The sequence below is a fragment of the Pristiophorus japonicus genome, chromosome 10 (genome assembly GCF_044704955.1).
Source record: "Pristiophorus japonicus isolate sPriJap1 chromosome 10, sPriJap1.hap1, whole genome shotgun sequence".
Taxonomy (NCBI): Eukaryota; Metazoa; Chordata; class Chondrichthyes; family Pristiophoridae; genus Pristiophorus; species Pristiophorus japonicus.
Genome location: NC_091986.1, coordinates 220,812,284 through 220,829,806, shown reverse-complemented (window position 1 = coordinate 220,829,806; position 17,523 = coordinate 220,812,284). Strand labels below are relative to the sequence as shown.

Here is a 17,523-nt window from a genome sequence, read left to right as displayed (position 1 = left end):
GAGGGAGGGCATGGGGGGGGGAAGAGGAGGGGCGTAGGGGGAGGAGAGGGAGGGGGGGGGAGGGAGAGGGAGGGAGGCGGGGGGAGAGAAGAGGGAGGGCGTGGGGGGGAGAAGAGGGAGGGCGTGGGGGGGGGGGGGGGAAGAGGGAGGGCGTGGGTGGGGGGGGGGGGAAGAGGGAGGGCATTGGGGGTGGAGAAGAGGAGGGTGTGGGGCGGGGGGAGGGAAGAGGGAGGGCGTGGGGGGGGGGAGGGAAGAGGGAGGGCGTGGGGGGGGGGGGGGGGAAGAGAGAGGACGTGGGGGGGGGGGGGAAAGCGAGAGGGGCGGGGGGGGGGGGGGGGAAGAGAGAGGGCGTGGGGGGGGAAGAGAGAGGGCGTGGGGGGGGGGGGGAAGAGAGAGGGCGTGGGGGGGGGGGGGGGGGAAGAGAGAAGAGAGAGGGCGTGGGGGGGGGAAGAGAGAGGGCGTGGGGGGGGAAGAGAGAGGGCCATGGGGGGGGAAGAGAGAGGGCATGGGGGGGAAGAGAAGGGCATGGGGGGGAGAGAGAGGGCATGGGGGGGAAGAGAGAGGGCATGGGGGGGAAGAGGAGGGAGGGCGTGGGGGGGGCGGGGGGAAGAGGGAGGGCGTGGGGTGGGGGCGGAGGGGAGGGCGTGGGGGGGGGGGGGGGGGGGGGGGGGGGAGGAGAGAGGGGGGGGGGGGGAGGAGGGAGAGAGCCCAGAACGGAGCTGGGGGGGGGGGGGAAGGGGGAAGAGGGAGGGCGTTGGGGGGTAGGAGGGGAGGAGAGAGGGGGGGGGGCGGGGGGAGAGAGCCGACAGAAGCGGGAGCTGGGGTGGGGGGGGGGGGGTGGAGAGCCGCCGAGCGGACGGGCTGGGAGCAGGCGAGCTGACGGGGGGGGGTGGAGAGCAGCAGAACCTGGAGCTGAAGTGTGGGGGTCCAGTGTCCGATCTCGCTGCCCCAGTGAGCCCATTCGGCCAGGGCTAGGGGCGGCGTGCTTCGGGCCCCTCTCACACAGCCTCGGGCGCCTGGAGCTACTGCACATGTGCAGAGGTTCCAGCACTGTTTTCAGCGCGAAGACCTGGCTCCGCCCCCACCACAGCTTGTGCTGCGCTGCGCCAAGGGCCAGGAACGTTCCAGCAGGTGGTTGGTAAGTTTTAGGCGCGGTTTTGAGCGCAGAAATCAGGCATGGCTCACAGGGCTGTGTAAGAGACTGAGGACAGGAAGTCAGAGTGGAAGTGGAGCAGAGAAATTAAAGCTCGGGGTCACGCTTGTGGACTGGACGGAGGTGTTCTGCAAAGTGGACACCCAATCTGCGTTTGCTCTCCCCAGTGTAGAGGAGACCGCATCGTGAGCAGTGAATACAGTTTACTAAATTGAAAAGTACAAGTAAATGTTTGGAACCCTGGACAGTGGGAAGGGAGGAGGAAAAGGGCAGGTGATGAATCTCTTGCGCTTGCACGGGAAGGTGCCCTGGGATGGGGTGGTGGTGTTGGGAGTGATTGAGGAGTGGACCAGGGTGTCGCGAAGGGAACAGCCCTTCGGAATGCTGCAACGAGGGGGGGGAAAATAGTGTTTGGTGGTGGGATCACACTGGGCGGTGGCTGAAATGGTGGAGGATGATGGAGGCTGGTGGGGCTGAAAGTTGAGGACAAGGGGAACTTGTATAATGGTCTGGGAGGAAGGGGAAAGGGAATGTCATGGTCATGGTCGAGGGCCCTGTCAACCAAGGTGAAGGGGAAGCCTTGGTTGAGGAAAAAGGCATACTGATGGAGACTGGTTGGGCCTCTGGTCAAGGAAGAAGCAGAGCGCCCTCAGGCCGTCCTGCTGGGGGATGAAGTTGTGGAGGGATTGGATGCCTGAGGGAGCTCTGCTTCTTCATTGAACAGAGCTCCAACCAGTCCCCATCCATCACCACCGAGCAGAACTCACTTCCTCCAAATAAAAAGGTGTTGCTATGGGAACCCGCATGGGTCCTAGCCAACGTTTCCTTTAAGCTGCATGACGATGCGACACTCCAAGGAACCCACGCAGCTGGCTTTTCAATGCAAGAACCGGACATGTGCAGTATTTTCGATGAGCCGTGCAGCCTCTTTAAGGGATCGCGCAGTGCCAAACAAAAATGACAGGGAACATTGCTCCTAGCTATGCCTGCCGTTTTGTGAGTTAATTTAGTATACTGTATTCGCTGCTTACGATGCGGTCTCCTCTACATTGGGGAAACCAAATGCAGATTGGGTGACCGCTTTGTGGAACACAAAATTCTTACAGGGCTTTACAGCGTAGGATGCAGGGAGGGTGTTTCTCCCGGGCTGGGGAGTCTAGAACCAGGGGTCACAGTCTCAAAATAAGGGGTCGGCCATTTAGGACTGAGATGAGGAGGAATTTCTTCACTCAGAGGGAGGTGAATCTTTGGAATTCTCTGCCCCAGAGGGCTATGGAGGCTCAGTCGTTGAGTATATTCAAGACAGAGGTCGATAGATTTTTTGATATTAAGGGAATCAAGGGATATGGGGATAGTGCAGGAAAGTGGAGTTGAGTTAGAAGATTAGCCATGATCTCATTGAATGGCGGAGCAGGCTCGAGGGGTGGAATGGTCGACTCCTGCTCCTATTTCTTATGTTATGTAACACCTCCGTTCAATCCACAAGCGTGGCCCCGAGCTTCCGGCTGCCTGTCACTTTAATTCTTTGTTCCACTCCCACTCTGACCTCGGCCTCTTACACTGTTCCAATGAAGCTCAACATAAGCTCGAGGAACAGCATCTCGTCTTTCGATAAAGCAATTTACAACCTTACGGCACAACACGGAGTTCAATAATTTCAGATCACAACCTCTGCCCCATTTTTTTTGGACGGCAACTGTTGATGATTCTGCTATTTCCATTTCATCATCATCATAGACAGTCCCTCGGAATCGAGGAGGACTTGCTTCCACTCTAAAAATGAGTCCTTAAGTGGCTGAACAGTCCAATACGAGAGCCACAGTCCTTGTCACAGGTGGGACAGATAGTAATTGAGGTTAAGGGTGGGTGGGATTGATTTGTCGCTCGCTCTTTCCGCTGCCTGTGCTTGGTTTCTGCATGTTCTCGGCGATGAAACTCGAGGTGCTCAGCGCCCTCCCGGATACTCTTCCTCCACTTAGGGCAGTCTTTGGCCAGGGACTCCCAGATGTCAGTGGGGATGTTGCACTTTTATCAGGGGGGCTTTGAGCATGTCCTTGTAACGTTTCCTCTGCCCACCTTTGGCTCGTCTGCCATGAAGGAGTTCCAAGTAGAGCGTTTGCTTTGGGAGTCTCGTGTCTGGCACGCGAACAATGTGGCCTGCCCAGCAGAGCTGATCAAGTGTGGTCAGTGCTTCAATGCTGGGGATGTTGACCTGGTCGAGGACGCATCTGTCCTCCCAGGGCATTTGCAGGATCTTGCGGAGACATCGTTGGTGGTATTTCTCCAGCGACTTGAGGTGTCTACTGTATATGGTCCATGTCTCCGAGCCATACAGGAGGGCGGGTATTACTACAGCCCTGTAGACCATGAGCTTGGTGGCAGATTTGAGGGCCTGGTCTTCAAACACTCTTTTCCTCAGGCGGCCGAAGGTTGATGATTCTGCTATTCCCATTTACACCCCTCTAGATGCAGCTTTTGTTTTTTTTACTTGTCCCATTACCACCTTTGCCTCGCAACATCAGCCCTTTTGTCTTTTAATCTCTCCTGCCTTCCACCCCATCACAGATTTTGTCCTTTCCTCCCCTGTCCCTGTACTTGATTAAATCTTAAAAGTTACATCTCTAACTTTTTCCCAGTTCTGACGAAGGATCATCGACCTGAAACATTGGGCCCAAGTTTCCACATGATTCGCGCCTGATTTTTTAGGAGCAACTGGTGGAGAACGGACTATTTTAGAAATCGCAATTCTCCACATTTTTTTTTCTGCAGTTCTAGTCAGGTAGAACAGTTCTAGTTTAGAACAGAATTTTTTCTTCAAAAGGGGGCATGTCCGGCCACTGACGCCTGATTTCAAAGTTTCCACAGTGAAAACGTACTCCAAACTAAAGTAGAATGGAGCAAGTGAAGATTTTTGTAGAACTGAAAAAACCTGTTCTACACATTAAAAAATCAGGCGCAGGTTACAAATTAGGCGTCCAGAACGAGGTGGGGGGGAGGGGAGGGGGGAAGGGAACTAATTAAATTCGACAATAAATCCTTATTTATACTTCTACAAATATTATACAAATAAATCCAACCTGAATAAACATTTATAAGCCAAGAAAAGATTAAATAAACCATCTTCCTACCTGTGTGAAAGTGCTTCAGGCAGGGAGAATTCTGCAGCTGTTCGTACCGCTGAGCGAGAGAGGGAGGGAGAGAGAGAGAGAGAGAGAGGGAGGGAGGAGGGAGGGAGGGGGGAGAGGGAGGGAGGGGAGAGAGGGAGGGAGAGAGAGAGAGAAGGGGAGAGGGAGAGAAGGGAGGGGAGAGGGAGGGAGGGGAGAGGGAGGGAGAGGGAGGGAGGGGAGAGGGAGGGAGAGAAGGGGAGAGGGAGGGAGGGATCGGGACAACAGGAGTGGGTGTCGGGTCGGGGGGGGGGGGGCGGAAGCGGGTGTCGGGTCGGGAGCAGTTGTCGGGTCGGGTCGGGTCGGGTCGGGGGGCGAGAGCGGGTGTCGGGGGGGGGGGGGGAGCGGGTGTCGGGTCGGGGGGGGGGGGGGGAGCGGGTGTCGGGTCGGGGGGGGGGGGGGAGCGGGTGTCGGGTCGGGGGGGGGGGGGGGAGCGGGTGTCGGGTCGGGGGGGGGGGGGGAGCGGGTGTCGGGTCGGGGGGGAGCGGGTGTCGGGTCGGGGGGGGAGCGGCTGTCGGGTCGGGGGGGAGCGGCTGTCGGGTCGGGGGGGAGCAGGTGTCGGGTCGGGGGGGGAGCGGGTGTCGGGTCGGGGGGTGGGGAGCGGGTGTCGGGTCGGGGGGCGAGAGCGGGTGTCGGGTCGGGGGGGGGGGGAGAGCGGGTGTCGGGTCGGGGGGGGGGGGGGAGAGCGGGTGTCGGGTCGGGGGGGGGGGGGAGCGGGTGCCGGGGGGGGGAGGGGGAGCGGCTGTCGGGTCGGTGTCGGGTTGGGGGGGGGGGGGGCGAGAGCAGGTGTCGGGTCGGGGGGGGAGCGGGTGTCGGGTCGGGGGGGGGGGAGCGGGTGTCGGGTCGGGGGGGGGAGCGGGTGTCGGGTCAGGGGGGGGGGAGCGGCTGTCGGGTCGGTGTCGGGTTGGGGGGGGGGCGAGAGCAGGTGTCGGGTCAGGGGGGGAGCGGGTGTCGGGTCTCGGCCGGGGGGGAGCGGGTCTCGGGTCGGGTCTGGTCGGCGGGGGGAGCGAGTGTCGGGTCTGGTCGGGCGGGGAGCAGGAGCTGGCCATGGGAGGAGCCTCATTCACGCAGCCCCAGTGAGGCCATTGGGCCAGGGCTAGGGGCTGCGTGCTTCGGGCCCCTCCCACACAGTTCGGCGCCTGGAGCTACTGCACTTGCGTGCCGACTGTGGCACGCATGTGCACAGGTCCCGGCACTGTTTTCAGCGCAGGGACCTGGCTCCGCCCCCCCCCACAGCTCGTGCCGGCTGCGCCGAGGGCCACAGGACCTGTAAGTCGGTGGAGAATACCGAGGATTTTTTTAGGCGCCGTTGTAGGCGCGAAAAACGGGCGCCCAGCTCGGAGGGGCGCCCGTTTTTTTTCTAGTGGAAACATGGGCCCAATAACTCTATTTCTCTCTCTCCACAGATGCTGCCTGCTTCCCAACATTTTGTTTTTATTTCAGATTTCCAGCATGCACAGTATTTTGCTTTTGTAACATTATCTGGTTTAATTACAAGTTAGTTCCACTAATCTCTTTAATCTGCTGAACTTTTGATAAAACATATACATAGATGGAATAATTGTCTAGAAGTTAGTATCAAAATTAAAAGCATTCCATACCATAAATCCTTCAAATTCAGAACCGGGAAGGCTGCTAAGCTTTAGATAGGAAAATAAGAACATAAGAAATAGGAGCAGGAGTAGGCCACACGGCCCCTCGAGCCTGCTCCGCCATTTAATACGATCATGGCTGATCTGATCATGGACTCAGGTCCACTTCCCTGCCCGCTCCCCATAACCACTTATCGTTTAAGAAACTGTCTATTTCTGTCTTAAATTTATTCAATGTCCCAACTTCCACAGCTCTCTGAGGCAGAGAATTCCACAGATTTACAACCCTCAGAAGAAATTTCTCCTCATTTCAGTTTTAAATGGGTGGCCTAAGGTTATGCCCTCTAGTTCTAGTGTCTCCCATCACTGGAAACATCCTCGCTATATCCACCTTGTCAAGCCCCCTCATAATCTTATACGTTTCGATAAGATCACCTCTCATTCGTCTGAATTCCAATCAGTAGAGGCCCAACCTACTCAATCTTTCCTCATAAGTCAACCCCCTCCTCTCCGGAATCAACCTAGTGAACCTTCTCTGAACTGCCTCCAAAGCAAGTATCTCCTTTCGTAAATATGGAAACCAAAACTGCACGCAGTATTCCAGGTGTGGCCTCACCAATACCCTGTATAACTGTAGCAAGACTTCCCTGCTTTTATACTCCATTCCCTCAGAAAGCTCAGAAGGAATCATCATTGTAATGGTTCCCACAGGCTGAGACACCTGCCAGTTTTTCAGTGTAGATCGGTCTGTAGAGATATATCCTCCCGTGACATGATGTAATGCATCCTCTGGCAGTGCTAACCACGGATTTACACCATCCAGCTTGGCATGCACAACCTTCGATGGATAGATCACAGGTCTGGAATATTTAGTCTCGATCCATATCAGAGATACTTGTATCTACCAAAATAGAAACGTGACCGAAACTGGCAAGCTGCATGTAATATGGGCCAAGTTTCATTAACTTAATTCTGTATAAGATTATGAGGGGGCTTGACAAGGTGGATGCAGAGAGGATGTTTCCACTGATGGGGGAGACTAGAATTAGAGGGCATGATCTTAGAATAAGGGGCCACCCATTTAAAACTGAGATGAGGAATTTCTTCTCTGATGGTTGTAAATCTGTGGAATTCACTGTCTCCGAGAGCTGTGGAAGCTGGGTGATTGAATATATTTAAGACAGAGATAGACAGTTTCTTAACCAATAAGGGGATAAGGGGTTATGGGGAGAGGGCAGGGAAGGGGACCCGAGTCCTTGATCAAATCAGCCATGATCGTATTGAATGGCGGAGCAGGCTCGAGGGGATGTATGGCCTGCTCCATGTATTCTGTACTTTCCCTGACTTTCTTCAGCTTTTCTTCACAGCCCTCTTGCCTGACAGCAAGAAATCAGCAGACGACGGAGGCAGGGCTATTGCAGTATTCATAGCAGATAGCATTTTTGGCAGTTAACAAACGTGCATGTTCCAAAAGACATTCCGTTCTCAAAAGGGTTAATCGGCATTGTTTCATTTCAGTGATGTGTACCAGTGGCAAAACACTTGTTTTGAGTGTGTTTTTTTTAATTACAGTTCACTTACTTGCAACTAGTTTACTTTGAATATTCTCCCTGGTTACAAATTGGACTGCGCGTTAGTAAATCGAGAACCTTCATGGCCTTCCCTCTTTCAATTACTCTAAATTGAGCTCAGATTTAAACTTGTTCTTTGCACAGTTCATAAACGGTGAACTAAATAGAGGCCTTTCATTGCTACTATGCATGATGGGAAAGCCCCAATGCCATAGTGTCTTGTTTTCTCTCACAAAGCAAGAGAAGGAGAGATGCTGCAATAGATGGCATGGATCACAACAACAACAAACAAACAGACAAACAACTTGTATTTATATAGTGCCTTTAACATAGTAAAACATCTTAAGGCACTTCACAGGATCATTATAAAACAACATTTGACACCGAGCCACATGGGAAGGTATTAGGACAGGTGACCAAAAGCTTGGTCAAAGAGGCAGGTTTTAAGGAGCGTCTTCAAGGAGGGGAGAGAGGTGAAGAAGTTTAGGGAGGGAGTTCCAGAGCTTAGGGCCCAGGCAGCTGAAGGCTTCATGGAGTTGAAATTTTGTAAATTGATAACAGTTCACTGAAAATCAAACTGGCAAATCCTTCAAATACTCAACCTGTTGGAACTGACCAGTGGGCCATCGGTGGAAATGGGAGGCTACAAAGTGCTCCTATTTTAGTGATGTCCAATCTTAGCAGGGGCACTGTCAACCGTGAGGGTCTATGGAGCGTCCTCCTCAGTTTCGGATGCCCCCAAAAGTTCCGTCAAGCATCCTCTGCCTGCTCCACGGCGACATGCAGGCCGTGATCCTTACCAACGGATCCATTACAGACCCAATCCGTGTCCAGACTAGGGTCAAGCAGGGCTGCGTCATCGCCCCAATCCTCTTCTCAATCTTCCTCGCTGCCATGATCCACCTCACAGTCAACAAGCTCCCCGCTGGAGTGGAACTAAACTACAGAACCAGTGGGAACCTGTTCAACCTTCGTCATCTTCAGGCCAGGTCCAAGACTACCCCAACCTCTTGTCGAGCTACAGTACGCAGACGATGTCTGCGCACATACAGAGGCTGAATTCCAGGTCATAGTCAACGTATTCACTGAGGCGTACGCAAGCATGGGTCTTACGCTAAACATCCATACGACAAGGGTCCTCGCCGCACAGCACTGCCCCCCAGTCACCAAGATCCATGGCGGGCCCTGGACAACATGGAGTATTTCCCATACCTTGGGAGCCTCTTAACAAGAGCAGACATTGACGACGAGATTCAACACCTGAGGAATAGAGCCTTCGAAGACCAGGCCCTCAAATCTGCCACCAAGCTCAAGGTCTACAGGGCTGTAGTAATACCCGCCCTCCTGTATAGCTCAGAGACATGGACCATGTACAGTAGACATCTCAAGCCGCTGGAGAAATACGACCAATGATGTCTTCGCAAGATCCTGCAAAATTCCCGTGAGGACAGGCACACCAACATTAGCGCCTTCGACCAGGCCAACATCGAAGCACTGACCACACTTGATCAGCTCCGCTGGGCGGGCCACATTGTTCGCATGCCAGACAAGAGACTCCCAAAGCAAGCGCTCTACTTGGAACTCCTTCACGCCAAACGTGGGCAGAGGAATCATTACAAGGACACCCTCAAAGCCTCCCTGATAAAGTGCAACATCCCCACCGACACCTGGGAGTCCCTGGCCAAAGACCACCCTAAGTGGAGGAAGTGCATTCGGGAGGGCGCTGAGCATCGCGAGTCTCATTGCCGAGAGCATGCAGAAATCAAGCACAGGCAGCGGAAGGAGCGTGCGGCAAACCAGTCCCACCCACCCCATCCCTCAATGACTATCTGTCCCACCTGTGACAGGGACTGTGGTTCTCGTATTGGACTGTTCAGCTACCCAAGGACTCATTTTAAGAGTGGAAGCAAGTCTTCCTCGATTCCGAGGGACTGCAATGATGATGATATAGTCACATGCACTCATTTTAGTAGAAAACACTTACACACAATACAGATAAATGTACTTCCAACATTCCATTGACTCTGGATCAGTTCCTATGGAGTGGAGGGTAGCCAATGTAACCCCACTTTTTAAAAAAGGAGGGAGAGAGAAAACAGGGAATTACAGACCGGTCAGCCTGACATCGGTAGTGGGTAAAATGATGGAATCAATTATTAAGGATGTCATCGCAGTGCATTTGGAAAGAGGTAATATGATAGGTCCAAGTCAGCACGGATTTGTGAAAGGGAAATCATGCTTGACAAATCTTCTGGAATTTTTTGAGGATGTTTCCAGTAGAGTGGATAAGGGAGAACCAGTTGATGTGGTATATTTGGACTTTCAGAAGGCTTTCGACAAGGTCACACACAAGAGATTAATGTGCAAAGTTAAAGCACATGGGATTGGGGGTAGTGTGCTGACATGGATTGAGAACTGGTTGTCAGACAGGAAGCAAAGAGTAGGAGTAAATGGGGACTTTTCAGAATGGCAGGCAGTGACTAGTGGGGTACCGCAAGGTTCTGTGCTGGGGCCCCAGCTGTTTACACTGTACATTAATGATTTAGACGAGGGGATTAAATGTAGTATCTCCAAATTTGACGATGACACTAAGTTGGGTGGCAGTGTGAGCTGCAAGGAGGATTCTATGAGGCTGCAGAGCGACTTGGATAGGTTAGGTGAGTGGGCAAATGCATGGCAGATGAAGTATAATGTGGATAAATGTGAGGTTATCCATTTTGGTGGTAAAAACAGAGAGACAGACTATTATCTGAATGGTGACAGATTAGGAAAAGGGCAGGTGCAAAGAGACCTGGGTGTCATGGTACATCAGTCATTGAAGGTTGGCATGCAGGTACAGCAGGCGGTTAAGAAAGCAAATGGCATGTTGGCCTTCATAGCGAGGGGATTTGAGTACAGGGGCAGGGAGGTGTTGCTACAATTGTACAGGGCCTTGGTGAGGCCACACCTGGAGTATTGTGTACAGTTTTGGTCTCCTAACCTGAGGAAGGACATTCTTGCTATTGAGGGAGTGCAGCGAAGGTTCACCAGACTGATTCCCGGGATGGTGGGACTGACCTATCAAGAAAGACTGGATCAACTGGGCTTGTATTCACTGGAGTTCAGAAGAATGAGAGGGGACCTCATAGAAACGTTTAAAATTCTGACGGGGTTAGACAGGTTAGATGCAGGAAGAATGTTCCCAATGTTGGGGAAGTCCAGAACCAGGGGACACAGTCTAAGGATAAGGGGGAAGCCATTTAGGACTGAGATGAGGAGGAATTTCTTCACCCAGAGAGTGGTGAACCTGTGGAATTCTCTACCACAGAAAGCTGTTGAGGCCAATTCACTAAATATATTCAAAAAGGAGTTAGATGAAGTCCTTACTACTAGGGGAATCAAGGGGTATGGTGACAAAGCAGGAATGGGGTACTGAAGTTGCATGTTCAGCCATGAACTCATTGAATGGCGGTGCAGGCTAGAAGGGCCGAATGGCCTACTCCTGCACCTATTTTCTATGTTTCTCTATGTTTCTATATTTACTTAACAAACTTCTACCAACATTCAGTAACCAAGCAAGTAAAACACTCAGCGATTCAAAACATTCTCATACGATGCTTTTCGTTTTACCAACAAGTGCACAGATAGGTTAAAGTGCACACACAGTGAATGGATATTCAGATCACACGCCCAAACACTCTACCCATTACTCATTTTCTGTTTACTAATCAGATCTATAATTAGCCACATCCCGATCCCCAGTTAGTCACGAATCGCTAGTCATTAATCAATTTGCCAACATTGCCCTAAAGTGATTGACAATTGCTGGGGGACAGATGCTAACCATCAAACCTTCACGTGTGAGATCAGACAGTGAGTGTTGGCAGAGGATTGACAGCTTCGCAGCCGCACCCATTGCTCACCATGCACACTTACCAGCGGGAGGGTGGGAAAAAAAAAAAAAAGAGTGGGAGGACTACCTAATTCTGCTCCCTCTCCTCAGGGCTAGAGCTCGTCTCACACCCAATCCGGGATTATCTTTTGAAAATCTTAACGGGAAACCAAAGTCTGAAAACAAGCCTCCTCAGTGAAAATGTCAGCAAACCTTCTGAATTAAGCAACACCTTGATTTTAAAATTCTCATCCTTGTTTTCAAATCCCTCCATGGCCTTGCCCCTCCCTATTTCTAACCACCTCCGGTCCTACAACCCTCCGCGATCTCTGCGCTCCTCAAATTATGGACTCTTGCACATCCCCCGATTTCCATCGCTCCCATTGGTGGCCGTGCCTTCAGCTGCCTGGGCCCCAAGCTCTGGAACTCCCTCCCTAAACCTCACCGCCTCTCTCCTCCTTTTAATGATGTTCCTTAAAACCTAGCTCTTTGACCAAGCCCGTGGTCATCTGTCCTAATTGCTCGTGTGGCTCGGTGTCAAAGTTTGTTGGGTAACTTATAAAGCACCTTGGGACGTTTTACTACGTTAAAAGGCACTGTGTAAATAAGAACATAAGAAATAGCAGGAGTAGGCCACACGGCCCCTCGAGCCTGCTCCGCCATTTAATAAGATCATGGTTGATCTGATCATGGACCCAGCTCCACTTCCCTGCCTGCTCCCCATAACCCCTTATCGGTTGAGAAACTGTCTATTTCTGTCTTAAATTTATTCAATGTCCCAGCTTCCACAGCTCTGAGGCAGCGAATGCCACAGATTTACAACCCTCAGAGAAGAAATTCCTCCTCATCTCAGTTTTAAACGGACGGCCCCTTATTTTAAGATTATGCCCTCTAGTTCTAGTCTCCCCCATCAGTGGAAACATCCACCTTGTCAAGCCCCCTCATAATCTTATATGTTTCGATAAAATCACCTCTCATTCTTCTGAATTCCAATGAGTAGAGGCCTAACCGACTCAACCTTTCCTCATACGTCAATCCCCCTTATCTCCGGAATCAACCGAGTGAATCTTCTCTGAACTACCTCCAAAGCAAGTATATCCTTTCGTAAATATGGAAACCAAAACTGCACGCAGTATTCCAGGTGTGGCCTCACCAATACCCTGTATAACTGTACTAAGTTGTTGTTGTTGAATTGCTGTAAGCTTGTACCTCACCTCAAAGTGAAAGCCTTCGTTAATTGCGAGCGCTTGGAGGATTTTGGAGGAGACCGTGGTTGCCAGCATGTACACGTTCTTCACGTCAGCCAGATCTGGATGTCTGTCCTTCCAACACTTAAACATCCACCAACCCAGGAGAGCTCCGAGCTCATTGCCAGAGAACACCTTCCAGCTGCCACTGCAACAAGACAAACAAGCCGTGTTAGGGTGGCCAGGTACCTTTTGCTAACTTTGCTGCGTGAATCTTTGCTTTCTTCGAGGTGAGGGGAGCCGGTGCTGAGGAATAGAACACGAGTGTTGGCGTTCAACCGTGTCTTCATGGTGAGTCACCGCAGCTGGTTAGAGACATGTGACATTGAGATACAGAAACCCGCTTACCATCACGCAATGGGGCCGTGCCCCTTTTCTGCGACAAAATTATCCCCCCCACATCTCTCCACTCTGAAGGCCTCACTCTTGCTATGGGTAAGGTTTTATAGAGGCGCCATCCCTCCAGGAGAGTGTTCACTTGCTGGAGAGTCTAGAACGAGTGGGCATAATCTTTGGCCATTTAAGACAGAGATGAGATAAGGAGGAATTTCTTCACTCAGAGGGTTGTGAAGCTTTGGATTTCTCGGCCCCAAAGGGTTGTGGATGCTGAGTCATTGAGTATATTCAAGGCAGAGATCGATAGATTTTTGATCTCTAAGGAAATCAAGGGATATGAGGATTGGGTAGGAAAGTGTTGAGGTCGAAGATCAGCCATGATCTTATTGAATGGTGGAGCAGGCTCGAGGGACCATACTCCTGCTCCTATTTCTGATGCTCTCTTTCTATAATGTACAAACATTATATTTTAAATTATTCAGTCTCAGGATGTGGGCATTGCTGGCAAGGCTGGTATTAATTGCCCATCTCTCGTCGCCCTCAAGAAGGTGGTGGTAAGCTCATGATATAAAGGTGTGAGCACCAGAGGAAATAATTGAGCAAACAAGATTTGCTTTTATGATTATCTATTTCAGGCCTGTGAACGTACTTAGATTATTCTGAGCATGTATTTGTTGGGGTAGAGGGAGTGAAGCGAGGCCGAAGTGGCTTACTACAAAGGTTGGAAGTGTTTTTCCCTACAGTTAGGTTTCCAAAAGAGAGGGTGCAGAAAAGATTTACGAGAATGGTTCCAGGGATGAGGGACTTCAGTTACGTGGAGAGACTGGAGAAGCTGGGGTTGTTCTCCTTGGAGCAGAGAAGGCTGAGAGGAGATTTGATAGAGGTGTTCAAAATCATGAGGGGTTTGGACAGAATAGATAGAGAGAAACTGTTCCCATTGGTGGAAAGGTCGAGAAAACAGATTTAAGGTGATCGGCAGAAGGCAAAATGAGGAACAACTTTTTTACGCAGCGAGTGGTTAGGATCTGGAATGCACTGTCTGAGTGGGTGGGGGAGGCAGACTCAATGGTGGCTTTCAAAAGGGAACTGGATAAGTACCTGAAGAAAAATATTAGCAGGGCCACAGGGAAAGGGACGAGTTGAAGTGCTGTGACAGAGCCGGCACAGGCTCGACGGGCCTCATTCTGTGCTGTAACCATGCTATGATTCCATGTCTTCACCGCTCCACTCCTAAAAGTGGTGACTCTTACAGCTCCACCCAATCTGGCTGTCCTGTGGTATCTCACCCGAGAGGGCTTTAGTTTCCTGAGGCAATGGGACCACTTCTGGGGACGGTGGGACCTGTACAAACCGGATGAGTTGCACCTCAACAGAGCCGGGACCAATATCCTCGCGGGGGGGTTTGCGTGTGCTGTTGGGGAGGATATAAACTAGCTTGGCAGGGGGATGCGAACCTGAAAATAGATTCAGTAAGGAGGGGAGTAAAGCTGGAATTAGAAAGCAAAAATAAAGAAAGTGAGTTTGAAGGAGACAGGAAACAAGCAGGACAAAAGGGTAAAAAAACAAATTTAAAGGTACTTTGTCTAAATGCACGTAGCATTTGTAACAAAATAGATGAGTTCACGGCACAAATTGAGACAAATGGGTATGATCTGATAGACATTACAGAGACGTGGTTGCAAGGTGACCAGGACTGGGAATTCAATATTCAGGGGTATTTGACAATCCAGAAGGACAGACAAAGGAAAAGGAGGTGGGGTAGCTCTATTGATAAAGGATGGAATCACTGCAATAGTGAGAAACGATATTGGCTCAAATGATCAGGATGTTGAAACAGTTTGGGCGGAGATAAGGAATAATAAGGGGAAAAAGTCACTGCAGGGCGTAGTCTATAGGCCCCCTAACAGGAGCAACTCTGTTGGTCGGAGCATAATCCAGGAAATAGTGGGGGCTTGTAAAAAGGGAGCAGCAATAATCATGGGTGATTTTAATCTCCATATTAATTGGACAAATCAAATTGGTCTGGGCAGCCTTGGGGAGGAGTTCATAGAGTGCATAAGGGACAGGTTCCTTGAGCAGTATGTAACGGAACCAACCAGGGGGCAGGCTATCTTAGATCTGGTCCTGTGTAATGAGACAGGATTAATAAACAATCTCTTAGTCAAGGATACCCTTGGAATGAGTGATCATAGCATGATTGAATTTCAAATTCAGATTGAGGGTGAGAAAGTTGGATCTCTAACCAGCGTACTGAGCTTAAATAAGGGAGACTATGAAGGTATGAGGGCAGAGTTGGCTAAAGTGGACAGGGAAAATAGATTAAAAAGTGTAGGACGGTTGATGAACAGTGGTGTACATTTAATGAGATATTTCACAACTCAAGAAAAATATATTCCAGTGAGGAGGAAAGGGTGCGAGAGAAAAGATAGCCATCCGTGGCTAACTAAAGGAATAAAGGATGGTATCTGTTAGTTGCATCACTTTATTATGAGCTTAAGTACTGTAGACAATGAGTAAGTGTGACCTTAGCTCCTTTATTCAAATTCCAGAGTGTTGGTCCAGCGTGGGAGGCCTGCTTCAGCATGGGAGGCCTGCTTATATACAGTACTCCCAAGGAATGCTGGGATCCTTTGGGACTCCAACAGGTAAGCCCTCTGGTGGTGGTAGGATACAGGTTGCCGAGAGTTGCATACATAACAATATCCAATTAAAACAAGGGCATACAAAATGTGGCCAAAACTAGTGGGAGGTCAGAAGACTGGGAAGCTTTTAAAAGCCAGCAAAGAATGACAAAACAAATGATTAGGAAAGGGAAGATAGACTATGAAAATAAACTAGCACAAAATATAAAAACAGATAGCAAGAGTTTCTACAGGTATATAAAAAGGAAAAGAGTGGCTGAAGTAAAGGTTGGTCCCTTAGAGGACGAAACCGGGGAATTAGTAATGGGGAACATGGAGATGGCAGAAACTCTGAACAAATATTTTGTATCAGTCTTTACGGTAGAGGACACGAACAACATTCTAACAGTGGATAGTCAAGGGGCTATGGGGGGGGGGGGTGGGGGGGAGGAACTTAACACAATCACAATAAGGAGGTGGTACTCAGTAAGATAATGGGACTAAAGGCAGATAAATCCCCTGGACCTGATGGCTTGCATCCTAGGGTCTTAGGAGAAGTAGATCGTGGATGCATTGGTTGTAATTTACCAAAATTCCCTGGATTCAGGGGAAGTCCCAGCAGATTTGAAAACTGCAAATGTAACAGCCCTATTTAAAAAAGGAGGCAAATAAAAAGCAGGAAACTATAGACCAGTTAGCCTAACATCTGTGGTTGGGAAAATGTTGGAGTCCATTATTAAAGAAGCAGTAGCAGGACATTTGGAAAAGCAAAATTCGGTCAGGCAGAGTCAGGATGGATTTATGAAGGGGAAGTCACGTTTGACAAATTTGCTGGAGTTCTTTGAGGATGTAACGAACAGGGTGGATAAAGGGGAACCAGTGGATGTGGTGTATTTGGACTTCCAGAAGGAATCTGACAAGGTGCCACAAAAGGTTACTGCACAAGATAAAAGTTCACGGGGTTGGGGTAATATATTATAGCATGGATAGAAGATTGGCTGACAAACAGAAAACAGAGAGTCGGGATAAATGGTTCATTCTCTGGTTGGTAACCAGTAACTAGTGGGGTGCCGCAGGGATCAGTGCTGGGACCCCAACTATTTATAATCTATATTAACGACATGAAAGAAGGGACTGAATGTAACGTAGCCAAGTTTGTTGACGATACAAAGATGGGAGGAAAAGCAATGCGTGAGGAGGACACACAAAATCTGCAAAAGGATATAGACAGACTAAGTGAGTGGGCAAAATTTTGGCAGATAGAGTATAATGTTGGAAAGTGCGAGGTTATGCACTTTGGCAGAAAAAAAATCAAAGAGCAAATTATTATTTAAATGGAGAAAGATTGCAAAGTGCTGCAGTACAGTGGGACCTGGGGGTACTTGCATGAAACACAAAAGGATAGTATGCAGGTACAGCAAGTGATCAGGAAGGCCAATGGAATCTTGGTCTTTATTGCAAAGGGGATGGAGTATAAAAACCAGGAAGTCTTGCTACAGCTATACAGGGTATTGGTGAGGCCACACCTAGAATACTGCGTGCAGTTTTGGTTTCCATATTTACGAAAGGATATACTTGCTTTGGAGGCAGTTCAGAGAAGGTTCACTGGGTTGATTCCGGTGATGAGGGGGTTGACTTATGAGGAAAGGTTGAGGTTAGGCCTCTACTGATTGGAATTCAGAAGAATGAGAGATGATCTTATCGAAATGTATAAGATTATGAGGGGGCTTGACAAGGTGGATGCAGAGAGGATGTTTCCACTGATGGGGGAGATTAGAACTAGAGGGCATGATCTCAGAATAAGGGGCCGCCCATTTAAAACTGAGATGAGGAGGAATTTCTTCTCTCAGAGGGTTGTGAATCTGTGGAATTCGCTGCCTCAGAGAGCTGTGGAAGCTGGGACATTGAATAAATTTAAGACAGAAAGACAAAGTTTCTTAACCGATAAGGGAATAAGGGGTTATGGGA

At 50.1% G+C, this 17,523-nt stretch overlaps 1 protein-coding gene across 1 annotated transcript in view; it reads right to left on the bottom strand.

Annotated features, from left to right (window-relative positions):
- The window catches only part of pgm2l1 (phosphoglucomutase 2-like 1), a 105,207-nt gene that overhangs the window by 7,040 nt on the left and 80,644 nt on the right, over window positions 1-17,523 (bottom strand). Inside the window, exon 9 of the mRNA XM_070891354.1 lies at window positions 12,566-12,746. Within this exon, the coding sequence (XP_070747455.1) occupies window positions 12,566-12,746 (181 nt within the window). The remainder of the gene's footprint in view (window positions 1-12,565; window positions 12,747-17,523) is intronic.